The sequence below is a fragment of the Condylura cristata genome, unplaced genomic scaffold (genome assembly GCF_000260355.1).
Source record: "Condylura cristata isolate star-nosed mole 26May11 unplaced genomic scaffold, ConCri1.0 scaffold00008, whole genome shotgun sequence".
NCBI lineage: Eukaryota > Metazoa > Chordata > Mammalia > Eulipotyphla > Talpidae > Condylura > Condylura cristata.
This window is the reverse complement of record NW_004567109.1, coordinates 23194108-23213525: the sequence shown is the minus strand read 5'-3', so window position 1 is coordinate 23213525 and position 19418 is coordinate 23194108. Positions and strand designations below refer to the sequence as shown.

At 47.3% G+C, this 19418-nt stretch overlaps 1 protein-coding gene across 2 annotated transcripts in view; it reads right to left on the bottom strand.

Moving 5' to 3' along the window:
• Positions 1-9446, bottom strand: part of LOC101624772 (thrombopoietin receptor) — a 21334-nt gene extending 11888 nt beyond the window's left edge. For both annotated transcript variants that reach the window (XM_012722266.1, XM_004679464.2), the window contains exons 1-9: positions 9329-9446; positions 9047-9179; positions 8579-8757; positions 7789-8087; positions 7262-7424; positions 6899-7025; positions 2357-2541; positions 2047-2189; positions 7-166 (exon numbers count right to left, since the gene is read on the bottom strand). In XM_012722266.1, coding sequence (XP_012577720.1) covers positions 7-166; positions 2047-2189; positions 2357-2541; positions 6899-7025; positions 7262-7424; positions 7789-8087; positions 8579-8757; positions 9047-9179; positions 9329-9440 — 1501 coding nt within the window. In that variant the 5' untranslated portion in view covers positions 9441-9446. The remainder of the gene's footprint in view (positions 1-6; positions 167-2046; positions 2190-2356; positions 2542-6898; positions 7026-7261; positions 7425-7788; positions 8088-8578; positions 8758-9046; positions 9180-9328) is intronic.
• Between the last annotated feature and the right edge of the window lie 9972 nt (positions 9447-19418).

The window sequence follows — 19418 nt, the reverse complement described above, 5'->3', positions numbered from 1 at the left end:
TCTCACCGGTCTCGGAGGCGGTCTCCACCCGCACTGGGTCGGACCAGGCGCTCCAGGGGCCTTGGTAGGTGGGGCCGTGGAGCCTGGCGCGCAGCTGCAGATGGTAGCGGGAGCGCGGGCGCAGCTCCAGGGTCTCTCCCTGGGCCCCGAGGGGCGGCTCCAGCACCTGCGCAGAGCACCCGCGAGCGGATGGTCGGGCTGGCTGAAGAGCCGGGGGGCCAGCGACCGAGGCTTCGAGAGCCCAGCATCTGTTTGACTAAAAGCCTACTGCTTTGAATTCCCAGTGATTCCCCCGCCCCGCCGTGTCCTCTCCCTAGTCTCCACCCCCACTCCCCGCCACCAGCCCCACAGACCAAAACATGCATCCCGGGCGCGAGCTGGTCGGGAACACCCCGCAGACAGCCTCTCCCTGACCACCACCTCACCCTGCCCGAGGCACACCCAGCCCGAGAGAAGCGCGCCCGACACACACTGACACGCAGACCTCATCTGCACAGAGAGGCAGATGTCTTCTGACACAGACAGTTCCTGGTGCACACTCGCTGACCAGGAGACACGGAGATCCTACCCGGAGCGAACACCAGCACTCCAGGTGGGCCACGTAGACCATGCCACAAACAACATGCATTCAGCAGAGGATGCCAGCTTCATGCTAGGCACTGGGAAGACAAGGACAGATTCAAAGCAGAGGGGATGGGGAGGCTTTATTAATCATTTAGCAAATATTTACAAATGGCTTCTCATATGCCAAGGACTAGTGGAGAAGAGACATGGTCGTTCACATGGCTCTGAGGAAAACACCCAAACAAGTAAATAATGGCAGGTAATTAGGGCTACAATGATTTCACATAAGACAAGGGGAGCACAAACATTTCACTCTACATGAATTGCTTGGTTGGGGTTACAGAGTGGTTTTGTGCTGAGAGCATGGATGAGCAGGCTGAATGCTGGAAGAGTAGGCAGAGGCAATGGAGTAGGGATTTGTGGGCTGCTCGTACAATAAACTTGACTTATTTGTTGATAAATGGAGACAAGAGACAAAGGAAAAGGAAGGAGAGTTAAGGGAGATTCCAGATTTGGGTAACTGAGTAAGTGGTGGTGCTGTGGGAATGGGGAGGAGAGGGAAAGTCTGAGGAAGAACCGCTGGTATGGATCCTCTCTATAAAGTCCACACTTAGCAGTGGTGATGTCACAGTAGTGGTTACCTTGGAGAGGAGGGTGTTGGAGGCATGAAGAGCTTCGAGGGGATTAGAAATAATCTATATATTGAATCATTATAGATAATGGTTGTATGGTTGCATATTCAGGATTTGTGTATTTTATATAATTCAATAAAAGCGGAATATATTTGGGAAGAAGGATGAATTCAGTTTTGGGTATATTGAGTCTGAAATGTTGGGGGGTCCTTCTAGATAGAGTTGTCTGTTCAGTTGCTAACTGAGACTAAAGGTAGAGAAAGAAACTAACAATTAACTAATATATACAGAGTCTCTTCCACATGCCAGGCAATATGCTGGTTTATGTATATATTTAATGTTTACTATAACTCTATGCAGTAGATAGCTTTATTTATATTTCACCAATAAGCAAACTGAGACTCCAGAAGTTTAGATAGCTTGCCTGTGGTATATAAGTTCCTTTCCCTCTGGGTATTGGAGTGGCAAGTTTGGAATTGTTCATATTTAGTTGTTAAAACCATGGCATTGAAGTGCTCACAAGGGAGAATATTTATTTAGAAGAGAAAAGTGACTGGGACTGGACTCTGGGAAGCACAACCTATTAAAAAAGGTGGAAGGAAGGTAGAAGTTTCAGTCAAAGTATGAGAGTCAGGAAAGTCTGATAGCCCAAAGAGAAAGGGGAGGCATTTCAGTGGGAATAGTCAACAGAGTCAGATGCCAAAGAGGGATTAAAATACCAGTTGGATCACATAAACCTAGACAAGCCCAGGCCTGGATACATGGACACCTTCCTTCCTGATAACAGACATGATGAAACTCAGGATACTCGTGAAATGAGGTCAGTAGGTATTTGTTCCTTGACTTGTACCTTCCAGTCACGATGGCTTTCTCCTGTGTAGCGAAGCTGGTAGCAGGTCTCTTGGGCTGCCCAGGATGCAGGGTGCTGCCACTCCAAAGCTAGCTGCCCGCTGGAAACCTCCTTCCAGTGCAGGTTGGGAGTGGGGATACGCACTGCAGGGACAGCTGGGGATAGCTTAAGCCCTTCTGTGCACGGGGCATCATGCCACCAGGGCCCATGGGTCAGGGAAGTCACATTCAGGGATCCTGGGCATGGGGTCAGACGTGGTAGGAGCAGAAATTATGTCAGAGGAGAAGGGAAGAAGGGAAGACATTCTTACCAGCCTGGTGGATCCAGAAAGGGGAGCCCAGGTAGCTGTGAACAGCACCCTGCAGTGTGGTCACCTCCACCAGAGTGTGAATAACACTGTCATTTTGCGACTTGAAGTAGCAGCTGGAGAACTGGGAGGGCTGTAATCCTGCATTTGTTATTTCCTCCTCTTCACACTTCTGCCAGATGGGGTCCCTAAGAATCGACCCATAAAGTCATTCAATCAGACCTGCTCGAGAGAACTAATCCTATATTCCCCATGGCTTGCATGGGTTATAATCAACTCCTCCCTTGGGTAGACCTCCGGGCTTTATCTGTCTTCACATGCCATAGTGTTTTGAAGTTTGCTTTGGTGTCCCCTTAAGGAAATGATACATGAAAGCATGATAGATGAGGGCCCTCCCTGGTGATGCAACGGGTTAAGGCACAGCGCTGTGGGGCTGTCTGCAGCCACCGCAGCACAAGTTCGATCCCCTGCCAGGAAGGTGACCCACATGGCACAGCAGACCTCTCCTGACCGACCTGCTGCTCCCCTCAGCAGTGTATTTCAGTACATCTCACTGTTCTCTTCCCCACCCTGTCTTTGGTGAGTCTTCTCACCCCTCACATGTCTGGCCTGTTCCCCAGTGCTTGTATGCATAAATAATAAATCTTTTTTTTTTTTAAAGCATGATATACGAAAATGACATGAGCTATAGAGTTAAGGTCTTGGTGGCAAATTACTTGATTTCTGCTCCGGTTTCTTCATTTGCATTGCCGCAAACATCAGAGAGCCATCCTCTTTCTGAGAAGCCATTCTTACGTTTTTAATCTGTTCTCTTACAACAGGCCTCTTAATCACCCCTGTGTGCTGTGTTGCGATTAGATTATGACAACAGCGTCGTAACTTGCTTTTCTGCTTCCACGCTTGCCACTCCCTTCAATTTGTTCTCCATATGGCTACCAGAATTTGCTTCCAAAATGTTGATCTGATCATGTTCAGCACCTATGAAAAATCTCTCCCTTTATTTTGGTCTTTATCATTGCCACATTAGATGAACCACCATTCTTTTTGCCTGCATTAAGGCAAATTTCTAATGGGTGATTCTGCTCCTATTCTTTATAATTTCACAGAGAAACTCATCTTTTAAAAGTATAAATCATATCGTGTCATTCTTCTGCTTAAAACCCTTCAGTGACTCCTCATTGCACTGGGAACAAAATCCAAACTCCAGTCCAGGCCCGACATACAGCACTGTTCTCATCTTCTGTGTATCTTCACTGCCCTTGACCTTCCTTCTGTGCCACAAATATGCTGAATGCAGTTTTCGCACTTCACCTTTGCCCTAGATCGCTCTGACTCTAGATCTTCATGTGTCTCACTCCCCCTGGTCACTTTGGTTTCAGCTTTCCTGTCCCCACCTTGGTGAGGCTTTCCCCTGCTGCTTGGCCTAAAGTCAGTGTCCCCACCCCCCATTCTCCCACTTAATCTGGTGTAAACCTTTTTTCCTTTTTAAACAATTCTCTCTCGTGTGTGTGTGTGTGTGTGTGTGTGTGTGTGTGTGTGTGTGTGTAAGAACTCAGGGGGTAGACTAGAGGGGTGGGGAGTGAGAAGATTCACCAGAGACAGAGTAGGGGACAGAACAGGCAGATCGACGAAGTCCACTGCTGAGGGGAACAGCAGGGAGACAGGGAGACGCCATGTGGGTCAGCTCCCTGGCCGGGGACCCAACTCAGTCCACAGTCGTGATGGTTCTGAGACTTAACCCATAGGCCACCAGGGAGGCCCCCTCCTTTGTTTCTGGCTTGACTCCTTCTCTCCCTCCCTGTGAATCCCCCAAATATTGGAAACTTTTCTGTTTTATTTGTCACTCTACTCCCAGTGCCTGATACTTAGTCACCTTCCATAATTATTCAGTGAACAAATGAATCATGTCTCCTTTCTGATTATAACCCGTAAATGACTTGCTGTTTCTAAAATTGGTAATCATCTTTTGTATTTATGCAGTTATTCAACAACTCATTGATACTATGTGCCAGTCTCTGTGCTAGGCTCTATAAGTGCATAGAGCTCTCATTTCAGTGGAAAAGAGAGAAGAGTAAACAGATGGGACGCTCAGGATGTGCACAGGCAGGTTGGGAGGACCAGGGAGGATCATCTAACCCAGACGAGGAAGGTCAGGGAAAACTCCATGGGTGAGGCAGTGCTTAGCCTGAGTCTTGGGCTATAAATAGGACAGGCAAAGGGGACAAGCAGGCATCCCAAGCACATGCTTGTGGCCAGATAAGAGATATGGTGCTGTGGGGGAAATTCTGAATGGTGCAGAATGCTTCCAGTGTAAAGGGCCTGGTAGATGGTGAGTGTGAGGGGCCCATGTCATGGGAGGACATGTGGCCCTTCTAAAGAGCCTGGACTTAGCTTTGTAGTAATTATGGAGACATTTGAGGATAGTAAGCAGGAAATTGCCATAGTTAGCTTTGTAATTAAAGAACGTTAGTGTTGGGCTTTTGCAGAAAGGATCTGCGAGAGTGGTCTAGGAACAGAGAAATCCTTAGGATACTGTTGGGGTTTTCCATGTGCAAAGTGATGAGGCTCTGAAATAGGGTATTAGGGATAGATGGATTCAAGAGCGACTAAAGAGGGACAAATGATAGGAATGTTTCTGATTGGATCTTCAGGGTGATTTATATGTTTCAGGCTTGGAAACTGCCTTGAGGTAGGATGGGGGACGTTAGGAGGACAAGCAGGTTTTGGTAGAGGACATGGTGGCTTCAGCTTTGTCCTCTAATCCATTTGCCACCTCTACTAAGGAAATCTGTGCCGTTGTTGAAAGGAATGAATTGTGCCTTTTTATAATGACCTCTAAGACATGTTTTTAAATAAAAGTTAACAAATCAAATATATAATTTATGTTAAACATTAAATATCCTGTGTAGATTATAAATGCATAGAAGAACTAGATAGATACATTAAAACAGTTCATAGTGGTTTCCATTATTTGTGCAGCAGTTTTTTTTTTTCCTCAACCGAGCACCTATTCCATGCACTGTGGTAGGTGAGAGTACATTGGTGAGTGAAAATAGAGACTGATTTTCCCTCATGGCTCATCAAAAGTCATGATCAGCCTCTCTCAACTGGAGTTCCAAGAACTTTATTACCAATAAAATAATCATATAAAGTGTAAGTGCAAAATCATAATGATGGTCAAAAGCACTGAAGGAGAGACACAGGATACAGCAAGAATGTGTAATAGTGCGGCTGGATCCAATGAGGTGAGGGGAGGTTTCCCTGAGGAAGTGCCATTTGAGTTGAAAGCTGAAGGGTAAGTAAAAGTTAAGTAAAGACAGCTGTGCTGAGTAAACATCGTGTGCAAAGACCCAGAGCAGGAGGGGATATGGAGGAAAACAAAGGAGGCCAGTACTGTGACATGGGGAGAAAAAGCATACAGGGCCTCCCTGGTGGTGCAACGGGTTAAAGCACAGCACTGTGAAGCTATCGGCAGCCACTGCAGTGCGAGTTGGATCACCGGCCAGGGAGGTGACCCACATGGCACAGCAGACCTCTAGTGACCGGCCTACTGCTCCCCTCAGCAGTGTATTTCAGTCCATTTGCCTCTTCTGCTGCCCACTCTGTCTCTGGTGAATCCTCTCATCAATCCTCTCTGGCCTGTACCCCAGTTCTTGAATGCATAAGTAAATTAGTCTTTAAAAAAAAGAAAAGGCATGTAGTATAAGATGAAGCTGAGGCTTTTGAACTTTATAAGGCCATAATAGAGTTCTTTATCGTAAGACCAATGGGTAGCTGCTGAAATTTTAAAAGACTTTATTTTTTATTAACGAAGTACCATTGTTCTTACATCTTTGTTAATATTTTGGCAGTGTAGGATTTCTCCCCTTAAGTGTGGTCTCTGTAGCTCTCCAATCACCAACCTACTGAAGAATTTTAAGCAGGGAGTGTGATGTTTAATTTTGCACTTTAAAAAGATCACTCCAGTGCCCATGTGGAGAATGATCTGGAAGATTCAAGAGTCAGTAAATCTTCCCACACGCCCATGTGAGAGCTGATGATGTAGTGTACTAGGGTAATGGGCGTGACACAAGTGGAAAGATTTTAGAAATATTTGATAATATCAGGAAGACTTGGCTATAGGTAGGATATAGGAGTGACAGACCAGCATGGTGTTTGGTGGAAATTCTAGAAATCCAGACAAAATTTTGATTGGATTTGATGGATAATGGAAAGTTGCAGTAAATGTTTGAGTTTGAGTTGGGAAGTTCATGCAAAGATTGTGTTTAACAAAGGTCACTCTGTCAGTGCAAATTAGAGGGGACAAACTTGTCAGGAGCAAATTAGAGAGGAAGGAGACTGGGTTGTTGCACCGGCCCAGGTAATAAGATTAGGGCTGAACTAAGCCAAGGCCTTCTCAGTGCAAACAGGGAGGCTGAGAAGACTAAATACCCATTGGAGGATGAGACCATGAAGGCCATTTAATACAAATGTTTCGGAGCAAAAGGTTTTTCTCTGCAAAGTTTTCTCTCCGGTAGTATCAAGCATAGTCATGGTTAAACTCACCGGTCAGCAGGGCAGCAGTGTGCCCTGCTATGGTAGAAGAAGCCTTGGGAGCCAGCCAGATCTTGCTGCTGCCATTGACAAGTAACATTCTTCAGGTCCAAGGTAAAGCACTGAAGTCCAATTTCCACTGAGGTCAAAGAAGGAAGCTCATCAGAGCCCACACGTGCTACTCTATAGAGTATCCAGGTCGCCTTTACACACACGACTTGGGACATTTACTCCCATTCTTTGCTCCTTGAACATAGGTCACTGTTTAGTGGCAAGTTCAAGGTCAAAAGGAAGAAGCTTCCATATGCAGCTCAGGGCTCCTTAGAAGAGATTATTGCTATCTCTTCCCCTCCCCCCATTCCTCTGTTGACTCACCTGCGTCCCTAGGCAGGTCCACGGTCACAGGGAGGGACCAGGATCCCCAGGAGCCGTGAAGAGAGACCCCATCAGGTTGGCTGCGCAGCTGGAGCCAGTAGGAATTACCAGGCTGGAGCCCCGAGATGAGGCAGCTTCCACCCTTCATTGTCAGAGATGGAGCCTCGGAGAAGAAGCCTGGCCTCAGATTCTAGGTGTGCCTCCCAGCCAACAGCCTCCCTCTCTTTAATTTGAAGCCCCACAGGCAGTGCTCAGCTCCTCACTGCACAGATCTGCACACAAGCTGGGGGCCAGGTTGGCAGTTTCAGCTGGTGGTCAGAGCTTTTTAGGGCAATCTCCATTTATTTCAAACCCTGAAACTCTTCATTGGCATGAATGACTCCATCAATAGACATGACCGACTTGAGCGCCAGTCAGAGCCCCAAACCCAACCCATCTGGAATCCCCAGAGTATCCCTGTTCTTTCTTGGGGCAACATGGGGGGGGGGGTAGGGAGTAGGAGGTGGAATGGCAGAAGGCCAGAATACTTCTCTAGTTGGGGAGGTCAGCTCTGGTCCTTCCTGTGGGGTCATCATGTGTGGAGCACAGGGAGGCTGGTCCAGGGCTGCAGCCGGCTTTGGTCTCTGTGGAGCTGGGCAGCAGGTTTCTGTGGACAGCAGCTGCATGACTGTGGGACCCGTGGAGTTCCCGGGATCCTTGGGGCTGTAGCGCAGTTCGTGCCTCAAGAAATCACTGATTTCAGGAGCTGGGGCCTCCCAGCTGATCTGAAGTTCCCCTGGCTGGCTCCCACCCATGGCCTTGATGATACTGGGGGGAGCTGGCCGGCCTAGGGGTGGAACAGGGCACATGAGAACTCGGAGTAGGGCAGGGTAGGGCCCAACTTATGGACTGTAGAAAGGAGTCCCGGGAGCTGGCTTGGGGATGGCCCCTGGGTTCCGAAAGGCCATGGTGCTCTGGCAGGGAGGGGTGTGGCAGGGAGACTCCTTATCCTGTGACCTCACTGCAGGCTTGTTAGATCAAGTGCTCCTCAAGAGCGGGGAGTGCTTTTCCGATGGGTTTCCTGGTCCCTCAGTGCACAGCCTGACACCCAGCTAGGTGAGTGGTAACTGTTGAACAGGTGAGTGAATGAACAGACTAATGATGGGAACACACCAGTGTGTCTCTGGTGTGAAATGAAATCTAGCTCTAGATGGCAAGGCTATGGGGAATGGTCAGGGGGCCTTGAGATACCTGTGGGGGTCTGGCAGAGGAGGCCAGAAAGACTCTAGGAGTGACCTGGGGGAGCAGATAGAGGGACCGGGGTGACAGGGCTCTTACCCACACTATCCACAAACAGCACCCGCTGGGTCAGAGTCTGGTTCAGAAATGCATTCTTCACCCATAGGTGCAATGGAAAGAAAAGGCGGACTTCATCCTGGGCCAGAAGCTGGCACGTGTATCGGGTCCCAAAGGGGAGCACATTCTGGGAACTCAGGGGGCACACACGGGGCTCCTCCCTGTGGGCACAGGAGATGTCTGTCTACCTACATGGCCACCCTGCCCAGGTGGGCCCCAAACACAACTTCTATGTCCACACTTCTCTCAGAACTTGGGATAGGTGGGATTGGGGTGTAAAGGTTTGGGCTGGGTCTATCTATGCCCGAGGCACATCTGTTTGTGGGATGGCCACTGAGGACATGCAGCTGGAGTGGTCCTCAGATGGGGCCTGGGGGATCGAGCAGTGGGGATGCAGCTGAGGCGAGTACAGAACAGATGGAGGGGAGTGGGGTGCAGCCCAGCACGTACCCTGGGTAGGCATAGAGCAGCTGGTATGTCCCATTGGGTGCTGCCTCCTCCTCCTCCCAGAAGCAAGTGAGGTCCTCGAATGTTCGAGAGAAACAGTTGAGGGGCTCTGAGTCCGAGGCCAGCAAGGACGCATCTGAGAAACAGCTGGTGAGTGGAGCAGTGCGTCCTCCCAGGCATGTTTATGGGCAAGTGTGGGGGACCAGTGGGCGCCTCCTACCTTGCACCCCTCCCAGGGCTCCCTTTTCCTGGGTCTAGGTGATCTCCACCCTCCATACACCTCACCTTGGCTGGTGACTTGTGCCAGGTTTGGGGGAGCCAGGAGGAGGCAGGAGGTGACCACCAAGAGGGCCCAGGAGGGCATCTTCTCCGGCACTGTGTGCCTGCCTTGGCCCATCCTCCCTTCAGGAAGCCGGGCCCCGGTCCCCTCCCGGGCCAGCCCCTCAGGTTCCTGTCAGATACAGCCCCACGTCCTGTCCTTGTCCCTGCCCCTGTGGGGCCGTCCAGACCACACTGGGGCCAGGGGCCAGGGGAAGGGGAGTGGGACTGGGCAGGAGGGTAGGAGGAAATTGAGGCCTCCTGGAGGGGCGGGAGATGGGGTTTCGATTTTTTTGACCCCTCGGAGTGTCTCTATGCTAACTATTATGGACGGGTGAATGAGCAGCACGAACAGCAACATTTACTGAGCTCTTACCATGTGCTGCCTTTTATTAAGGACGCTCTATGGCTTGTCCCACCTAGTTCTCACAGCAGTCTTGTTTTCATTATAAAGGTGACGAAACTGAAATGCAGAGAAATTTGTCCAAGACCACAATACCTCCCGAGGGGTAAAGCTCAGGAGGTCAAGCTTCAGGCCAAGTGCTAAACAGTGGCGCCACGTTAGTGGTGGTGTCCCCTGCCGGGTCCCGACTGTCACCTCCCAGCCATGGCAACATGGCGGCTATTTCCACTTAGATAGGTCCTGGGACTCGGGGCACCAATAAACACATCCTCCCTGCAACGAAACATGCCCTCCCTGTGTGGGTGGCCTGCCCAGCTGGCTCTAGTCTGCTACTGTAAGCGCGGTGTAGACCAACAACAATTACCTGGGAGCTCCTTAGAAATGCAGGATCTGGCCTTGCTCCGAGCTACTCAAACAGAACTGATAATACCAATATCCCCAGGTGATTTGAAAACACATTAAAGTTTGAGAAGCACTGGCTTTCCATGCTTTTATGTAGTTGGTCCAGAGCCAAGGGGTGGTTGGTCTCCATTCTTCAGCTCAAGCTCATCTCCTTCACATTGTAGCCAATAGTAGGTGTGATCCCACGTACCTGAAGCCTGTTCTCCTGGGCTGTAATGTGGGTGGCTTTTATGCCAACCCTCAGGAGTTTTGACTCTTGCAGGGTGTTGGGGATGGAGGAGGAGGGGGGATGCAGATCACATTAATTCCCATGTTTAGCCCCTCCCATTCCAGCTAGGGCTCCCATTGTTGACTCTACAGATGAAGTGTTCTCAACGTCACCTTTGAATCCTCTTTGGGAATTCATGTTACTGAAAGAATTATGGGAGTGTGGGTTAGGGGAAGGAGAGATAGATGGAATCCTTCACTCCTCCTGTGGCGTCTTAGCTTCCCTGGCACCGTGTTTCTGTAAGTCATCCTGGACAGGAATTCCTGTCTATTTCTCAGGGGACAAGGATCAAGGATCATCTTCTGTCCAACGGTAATGAATTTGGGTGCCTTCGCTGGTCCCCAATCAAGGGTCACCCAGCTTCTTGTCAGGCAAAGTGAGACAGGAGATACAGCTTTGTGACTTCAAAGTGCTCTGTGTGCTGATGACTTCAAAATTGATATCTGCAGCTGTGACTTATCCCAGGTTCCAACTGCCTACTTGGCATCTCCACTGCATGTCCAGTGGGCATCTTATACCTAAGGTGGGCAAAATAAAACTCAACTCTGGTGCTACCCCTAAACCTTTTGTCTTGCTCACCTCTCTGGTGGCACCATCTCCTACTCAGTTGATCAAACCCAAACTCTCAGAATTCCTTGTCCCTACCCTACATTCAATTCACTAGCAAGTCCTGCCAGATAGTCTTTCTAATTGTGCTCTGAATCGCAACTCTTTTTACTATGTCCGCTCCTAGCATCCTACACCAAGGCTGGGTCACTGCAGCATCTTCCTAAATCTCCCACTTCACTCCTTCTAGCATCTTCCTTGTAATGGGGTGGGTGTTTACAATGCAAATTGGATTTTTTTCCCACTCCCCTGCTTAAAACCGTCTGATGATCTCCTATTGCACTCAGAATAAAATACATACAATGACATACAAAGTTCTGCCAGACCTAGTCCCTGCTTATTTAAATCTCATCTACTCTCTTTGTGTCATAACCTCAGCGTGTATCTTATTCCTTATATTCAACCTTTCGCTAAGATATATTCTTTTCCTTCCTTGGATTCCATAGTGTGTTGTGATCTTCTGTTTTTTTCCCCCTACCTCCTGGAACATTCCTTTCCAGTTTCTTTCTTTGCTTTCTCTTAAATGTTGTGATTCCTAGTCATCCTTGTTCCACCCTTTATAGTGACCTCATGGCTTCAGTTCTCCTTATAAATGAGCATTGCCACAACTATCTGATCTTCAGATTCTCAGTTACTTTTTAGACATCTCTATTCGTAGTCCCACAGGCACTGCGAAACTCAAGGTCCAAATGGAACTATCACTAAGTCCCATGTACCCTTCTGAAGCTTCTCTTCCTATGTTTTGCCTCCCACCATAGGTTGTCTGGGCATCTTAGCCAGAAACCTGAATGTTATCCTCAAATCTTCTGTCTCTCTTCACATCTGCATCACGTCTACCAGGAGGCAGTGTAACAGTGGTTAAGAGTCCAGGAGAGGACTCTCCTTGGTGGCCCAGCACTATGAAGCTATCTACAGCTGCTTCAGCACAAGTTTGATCCCCAGCTAGGAAGGTGACCCACGTGGTGCAGCAGACCTCTCCTGTCTTGCCTGCTTCTCCCCTCAGCAGTGTACTTTGTCAATCTGCCCTGCTCCCCACTCTGTCTTTGGTGAATCCACCCCTGCACCTCTGGCCTGCACCCAGTTCTGTATGCATAAATAAATAAATCTTAAAAAAAAAAAGTCTAAGAGATAGGGGACTTCTCTATGACCATAAAAGAGTTGAAATGGGGCTTTCTGTTCCTGAATGGAAGGCAGTCCAACTTTCTGTTCTTGTCATTTTTCTATTTCTCTTTTCTTCCATACAGTTGGAAGGATGTGCCATGCCTTCCCCCATCCTTTACTTCTTTAGAATATTAAGCAAAAGCTGGACTAGAGCTAGGTGAAAGGAGAACACGTAGGTCTTCCTACACTTTGGCCAATCCATTAAGCTCTTTATAGTCAGCAAATTTAGGTATTTCTGTGGGGGTGTAGGCTGAAGCCCCCGCCTACCAGTGCAGGTGTTTCTCAGAGGCCTCAGAGAGTTGCTGGAAGAGGACTGGCCCAGGCAGCAGTGTGCAGCAAACTCTCCTCTGGGTGGGGCACTTGCTGCTTTTTGTGGTGTAAATTCCATGGCCAGGTTTAAGTGAGTAAGGTGATTCCACAAATCAGTAATCTGGGAAGAGGGGCTCTCTGGAGCCCACCCCTGTGCCCTCCATCTCCCCATTTTATCCAGTATGAGGGTCCAGGACAGGTGGTTCTCGGTGCTTGGGTTCTCTGTCTCCATCTCTTTCCCAGCACTGCTGAGTGTCTCTCCAAATGGTGGTTCCTTTTAGATCACTAGCAACATATACAGCATTATATGTCCCTACACCTTTGTCACTGTTTTAAGTTTGCTATTCCTGCAGCTGGCAGTGGTTTTTTCTAAAGCTTAGACTGGCTTTTATTCTTGCACTGTTTAAAATCCTTTCATCGCTGCACATGATCCTTGGATCAAGAATCAACTCTGGATGCTAGAAGCCCGGCCTTAAGAATTTTTGTCTTTTCAGGCCCTCCCTGGTGGCGCAGCGGGTTAAAGTACAACATTGAGAAGCTAAGGCCACTTCCGCATGAGTTCGATTCCCGCCTGCCCCGGAGGTGACCACATGGCGTGGCAGACCTCTCCTGACCCGCCCGCTGTTCCCCTCAGCAGTGTACTTTGTCGATCTGCCTGTTCTGCTCCCCACTCTGTCTCTCGCCGCCCCTGAGCCTCTGGCCTGTACCCCAGTTCTGTATGCACAATTAAATAAATCTTAAAAAAAAAAAGAATTTTTGTCTTTTCAGTTTTGGCATCTCTCCCCCAAGATGCTCTTCATTATTTCCCAGACTTTTCCTGCCACAGGGCCTTGTTTCTGTGTTTCAAGACCATACAAGAGTTGGGGTGCAGGCTAGAGGTGCAGGGTGGGGTGGGGTAGGGTGGGTGGGGGGAGAGGATGCACTAGAGACAGAGTTGGGAGCAGAACAGGTGAATCTACTGAAATACACTGCTGAGCAGCAGGTGGAACAGGAGAGGTCTGCCAAGCCATGTGGGTCAGCTCCCTGGCCAGGGATTGAACTCCTGCTGCAGTAGCTGCAGACAGCTACACAGTGTGGAGACCTAACCCCTTGCACCACCAGGAAGGCTCCCCCAAGTTACTGCCTCTTGGGAATCTTTTCTTAAGCCTTAACTATATGACATGGAGGAAAAGGCTAATTAAGAAAGAGAAAATTAATTTCACATTCCTTTCAGAGGACTCAGAGCTCTTTTGTGATTATAAACAACTAATTGAGCCTTTGGCCATGGCCTTGATATAAGGCATCAGAGAGCTAAGTTTGCTGATTAAGAAATTGATAGAATTTTAGAGTGGACTATGGGAACTCCAGAGAAAAAGGTGGACTAGTAAGTGAAAGACAGCAACCTAAGGCAAGAAGGCTTACCCAGCTAGACATTCCAGTGAGAAGACTGCTAGCAGCTGATTTCAAAACAACACCGAATACTTAAAAGCTTTTTCCCTAAAGATCATGCTTAGTGAGATAAGCCAGAAAGAAAAAGAAAAATACCGGATGGTTTCGCTCATAACAGGAGTATAATGGACCGGGCGAGAAAATAATATGAATAATGAACAGCCATATACCAGAGACATTTTGTGGGGGTGGAGTGGGGAATGGGATCAAAAATCGGGTGGCAGGGGAGGGAAGTGCACTGGACTATGGTGATGGCACATGGGTGACTTGGTGATGGGAAACCCACGGGGATTACAATTGAGATGAAAAAAAAAAGTACAAAGTGATGTAAAAATAAACTATTATATAATAGTTATATATTAAGCAATCTGTGAATGCTTAACTTCCCTATAGCATCCCCCAAGCATTCAGCAAAAGTGTTCTATACACAAAATCTTATAGTCATGGCGTTTTAAGGAAACAATGGCTACCCCAGAAAGTGGGTAAAGCTGTGACCCAGAGTTCAGTGAAAGCAGTTCAGACTGAGAAGTGGCCTTGGGAACATAACCCCTTGGGGAGTCCTAGTAAAAACAGAGGGATGCATGGACTTCCCAGAGGATGTGGAATATGGACTGAGCAATTCTAAGTGCGTAAAAGTGCAGCAAGCTTCGAGGACATCTGGGTTGCCTACACATAATCTTTCCTTCCTTTGAGGTCCGCCCCAGAATTTTGTGCTCCTCTGTTGCTTTGATACAGAAACAACCATGCTGCCCTTCCACTACAGCAAGAAAAGATGTGACCCCCATCAAGTGGGAACTGTCATCTTAGCTCATTCCTCCTTGGCGAGAGTTGGGTGCCTCTTCCTCCCTGGTTCCCTGCTCTGCTATCATCCTGCCAGTTGCCAGGAATGAGCACTTGCTGTTTGCCAGTTCTGCGCTGGAGCATTATCTCATGTCCTCACACAAAGAGTCTATTAGGTGCACTTCTCCTTTCTTTTCAGAAGAGAAAGCGGAGGCTGAGAAGGATTAAATGAATTGTCCAAAATCACGATGAAGGCAGAACCGAGAATTGAATTCAGGTCTGTTTAACTCTGATGCTCCTTCTCTTAACCACCACACAGACATCTCTGACTGCGGTGACTCTCTTCTCCCCTTTATTCATTTATTTAACAGTATGTGTTTGGAGAAGAGTGTGGCTTGTGTCTTTCTCAGAGCATGAGGCTGGATTCAAATAAGCATCAGGAGAGGTTTAACTCAAGTGTGCAGAAATGGACTGGTAGGTGTCCAGCAATGACTCCTAGCAAGAGAGCTGCCGAGGTCCCTCTCATGTCAGCCCTTGGACTTTTATGAGCAGAAGGGCTCTCTCTGAGCCCTGAGCCTAAGACCAGCTAGGAAACATGAGGACCAGCCAACTCTTGCTGGACTCTGGTTAGCCTGCCCCCTCCCACCACCACCACCTCAGAGGAGAGGGCCAGGGCCCCATGAGATAAGAGGATACAGGCCCAGGGGAGGAGTCAGAGCTGCCCAAAGGCCTGCAGGAAATCACCCCTTCCTCAAGGGCCGAGAGGGGAATGACTCAGGGCCCACTTGGGGAGTTCCGTTTTTTGCGGCCAGGACCAGGACCGCTGCAGTGAGGCCCTTGGATAAAGTGCTCAGGTTTGCCTGCCCCTGCAGCTCGCCTCAAGAGGCTTTATGAGGTGTGTCTTGGTCTTTCCTCTTCCCCTTTCTGTCACTTCTCTGGAAACAAGTTTGTGCTGCTGGGCTGGTCTCTCGCTCCAACCCCTGTCCAACCCAGGCCAGGTCCTGTGAGAATGAGACAGTGAGACCTGGAGCAAGCTGGGTGTGGGGCAGGTGAGCCAGGGTGCTTCACACCGCAGTTACTGCATCGTTTGCAGGGGCGCTCCAGTTGCTTGGGAGCCAGAGTGGAAACGCGAGGCCTTTCTGTGTGGGAGCGGCCCTGAAGGCTTGTCTTCAGATTAGGACCTGGCATGCACTATGTGATCAGTATTGGACTTGGAAGTTGTATTGTACCCCCAATGTCACACAGATCCAGAGAAGCCATATGGCACCGTGGCAGAGGGAGGGACTCTGAAGTCAGAAAGGCTTGGTTTGAGGTCCAGCCCTGCCCTCACTAGCTAGCAGCTTTGGCTAAGTGACTTACCCTCTCTGAGCCTGATTTCTCTTTGTAAAATAAGGATGATAATACTGGTACCTTCTTAGTAGGGTTGCTGAAGACTGAAGGAATTAGTAGTTACAAAGTGCCTGGAAGAGTGCCTTGCAGCTAAGTACTATGTCAGCGTGAGCTGTTTTTGTTCCTTTAGTGACTGGCATTGCCATTGACTCAGTCATCTAAACAGAAGCTTGGCAGTGATCCTGGACTCTTTCCTCTACTCCCATTTCCAAATCCACTTTATTCTTTCGCCTGTTTTTTCCTGTCCATGCCATTGTTTCTCACCTGTGTGACTGGAATCGTCTCTTATTCCTCTGCTGGTCTTCATTCTTTTTGTCTCATGGCTTTATTGATATGTAATTCCTAAATCCTACAATCCATCTATTTAAACTGTATAATTAAATGAATACTGGTATATTTACAAATATGTGCTGTCAATTTTAGATAATTTTTGTCATCTCAAAGAGAAATTCAGTACCTGTTAGTTCTTATCCTCCTATCCCCCCATTTTCCTCCCAGCTCTAAGTAGCCCTTAAACTACTTTCTATTTCTATGGATTTGCTCTTTCAAGACATTTCATATAAATGAAATACAAGTAGAATGGGTACTCTATTGTGACTCGCTTTTTTCACGTAGCCTGGTATTTTCAAGGCTCATCCATGTTATACCTTTTAGCAGTAATTCATTTTGGTGATTGAATAATAATTCCATTGTATGAATATATCACGTGTTGTTGATTCACTCATCAACTGATAGCTATTTGTGTTATTTCTACTTTTTTGGCTGTTAAGAATAATGTTTCTGTAAACATAGATGTACTGAACTTTTTATGTACACATTTTCGGTTTTTTGTTAGGTGTTGATATTGGTATTGAGCTATAGACCAGTTTGAGAAGTACTATTATCTCAATAATATTAACTCTTCAATTCATAAACCTGAGATGCTTTTCCATTTATTTGACTATGCTGTATTTTCTTTTACCGGTTTTTGTAGCTTCCAGAGCGTAAGTTTTGCACTCTTTGTTAAATTTATTCCTAAACACTATTCCTTTAAATACTATTTTAAATGGAATTTTCTTATTTTCATTTTCAGATTGTTCATTGTAAGTATACAAAAGAAAATGCTTTTGTATATTAATCTTGTAATCTTGTTAAGTTCATTTATCTCTTCTAAAAGTGTTTTAGTGGATTCCAGGGGATTTCCTATGTACTTAATCATGTTATCTGAAATAGAGTTTTACTCATTCTTTCTCAGTGTGGGTGCTGTTTATTTTTCTCGCCTAACTGTCCTGGCCAGGCTGTCCAGTCCAATGTAGAGTAGTGGAGACAACAGGTAACTTCGTCTTATTCCTGATGTTAGGGGGAAGACAGTCTCTCGCTATTAAATAGTGTTGATTTTTGTGACTATCATACATCAGGTTGATGAAATATCCTTCTGTTCTTAGTTTTGTTTTATTCTTGCCTCATGAAAGGATGCTGGACTTCCTTAAGTGCTTGTTCTGTGCCTATTGAGATGATTACATATATAGATTTTTGTTTGTTTGTTTTGTGGACATCATGTCACACCAACCTTTTATCCCAGGGTAAATCCCGTTTGCTTTTGGTATGTAATCCTTTTACATGTTGCTGGATTCGGTTAGTTAATATTTTCTTGAGAATGTTTGTGTCCACATACCTGGCTGTAGTTCTTTTGTCCTATCTTTTCTCTAAGCCTTAGGGTAACACAAACTAAGGATTGAGAATGGAGTTGAGAATTCTGCTTGTTTCTTTTGTGAAACATTGGTCTTAATTATTCTTTAAATTGTTGGTGGAATTCACCAGTGAAGCTGTCTGGGCTTGGAGTATTCCTCTGGACCTTTTTTCTGTTTAATTACTATTAGCCAAATCTCTTCTCTTGTTTTGAGTCTTCTCAGATTTGCCTTTTCTCTTTTTGGGTTAATTTTGATAGTTCTTGTTTTTCTAGGAACTTGTCAATTTCATTTTTTTTTTAATAAAAAACACATGGACAAAAACCTCATCTCTACTCATGCTCCTCTACAATCACCCTCCACACAGTCTTCAGGATCTTTAAAAAAAATGCAAATCTGATCACGGCACTCCCCTGCATGCAGTTCTCCTGTGGTTCCTCTCTGTCCTTGCGTAAAGACCCACCTCCCAGTGCAGCCCGGAGGACTCAGCAAGGGCTGGCCTGGAGGAGCCGCTCTGGCTCCCTACATCACAGGGCTACATTCTCCCTTTGTTCCAGTCACAGTGGACACGTTGTGGCTCCTCAAGACGACATGCGTCAGCGCTGCTGTTTCCTCGGTGGGGCCTTTTCCTCTGGAGAGCTCCTGCTTCTTCATAGCCCAGATTAAAATGTCACTCTCTCCAGAAAACCTTTCCTGACCCCACCTCCTCCCTATGATTCCACGGGCCCCCTCCTTCTCCAAAGCGACAGCACCCTATTTTGTTATTTGTTTGTGTATCTGTCACTCCACAGGGGCCTCTTTGTCTAAACGTGCATCAGTGCCACCAGGGGAATCTTTATAACTCCCACATCCTAAACCTGTCAATAACCCTGCACTAGATCTGAAATGAAGTTTCATTCTAACAAATCCCACCTCTCCTATCCTAGCCTCAGTTAATTTCTTAAATTCAGCACTCCCTTCCCACCCACCATTCAATCCTTTTTTGGAACAGTTGTGATGTTTCTTGCCCTTAACTCCTTGTACTTGTCTATAGTATCACTTCATCTTTTTTAAAGTATGTGTGGACATAAACCTCATCTTCACTATGACTAGGTCCAATGTTGTGAAATGTGCTGTGTCATCTTATTTAGTGCTGACACCACTGAGGTAGTTCTTACCTCAACTTCCTCAATAACATCATTTTCATAGGAGAAAAAGAAGCTCAAGGAGGTGAAGTGACTTGACTAAGATCACACAGGTAGTGAGACAGGAGGGACAAAGGAATCTGCGTGATTCCAGAATCTGCTCTTAATGACAATGGCTTCTTTGAGTTTGACTCACCAAAAAAATATATGGAGCAAGACAGGTCTTCTTTCCTAAGGACCAGTGGGAGTGCCATCGGAGGCCAGCAGTGACAAATCCCAAGGATAACACGGTGACACATCTGAAGGGCTCTGTGGTGTAGTGACAGGGGGCTGGCTTTCAGGACAGGGACCACTTCCCAGAATGCTATGAGGCCCTGAGGGAAGCAGGTCCCACATGACAGGCTAACGTTGGGGATGACTTCTACTTCCTTTTTGGGGGGCCCACAGGCGGGGCAGTGAGGTGGCTGCCAAACCCGGGAAGGCTGTCTGGAGACATGAGGAGGCTTGGGGCTTCCAGACC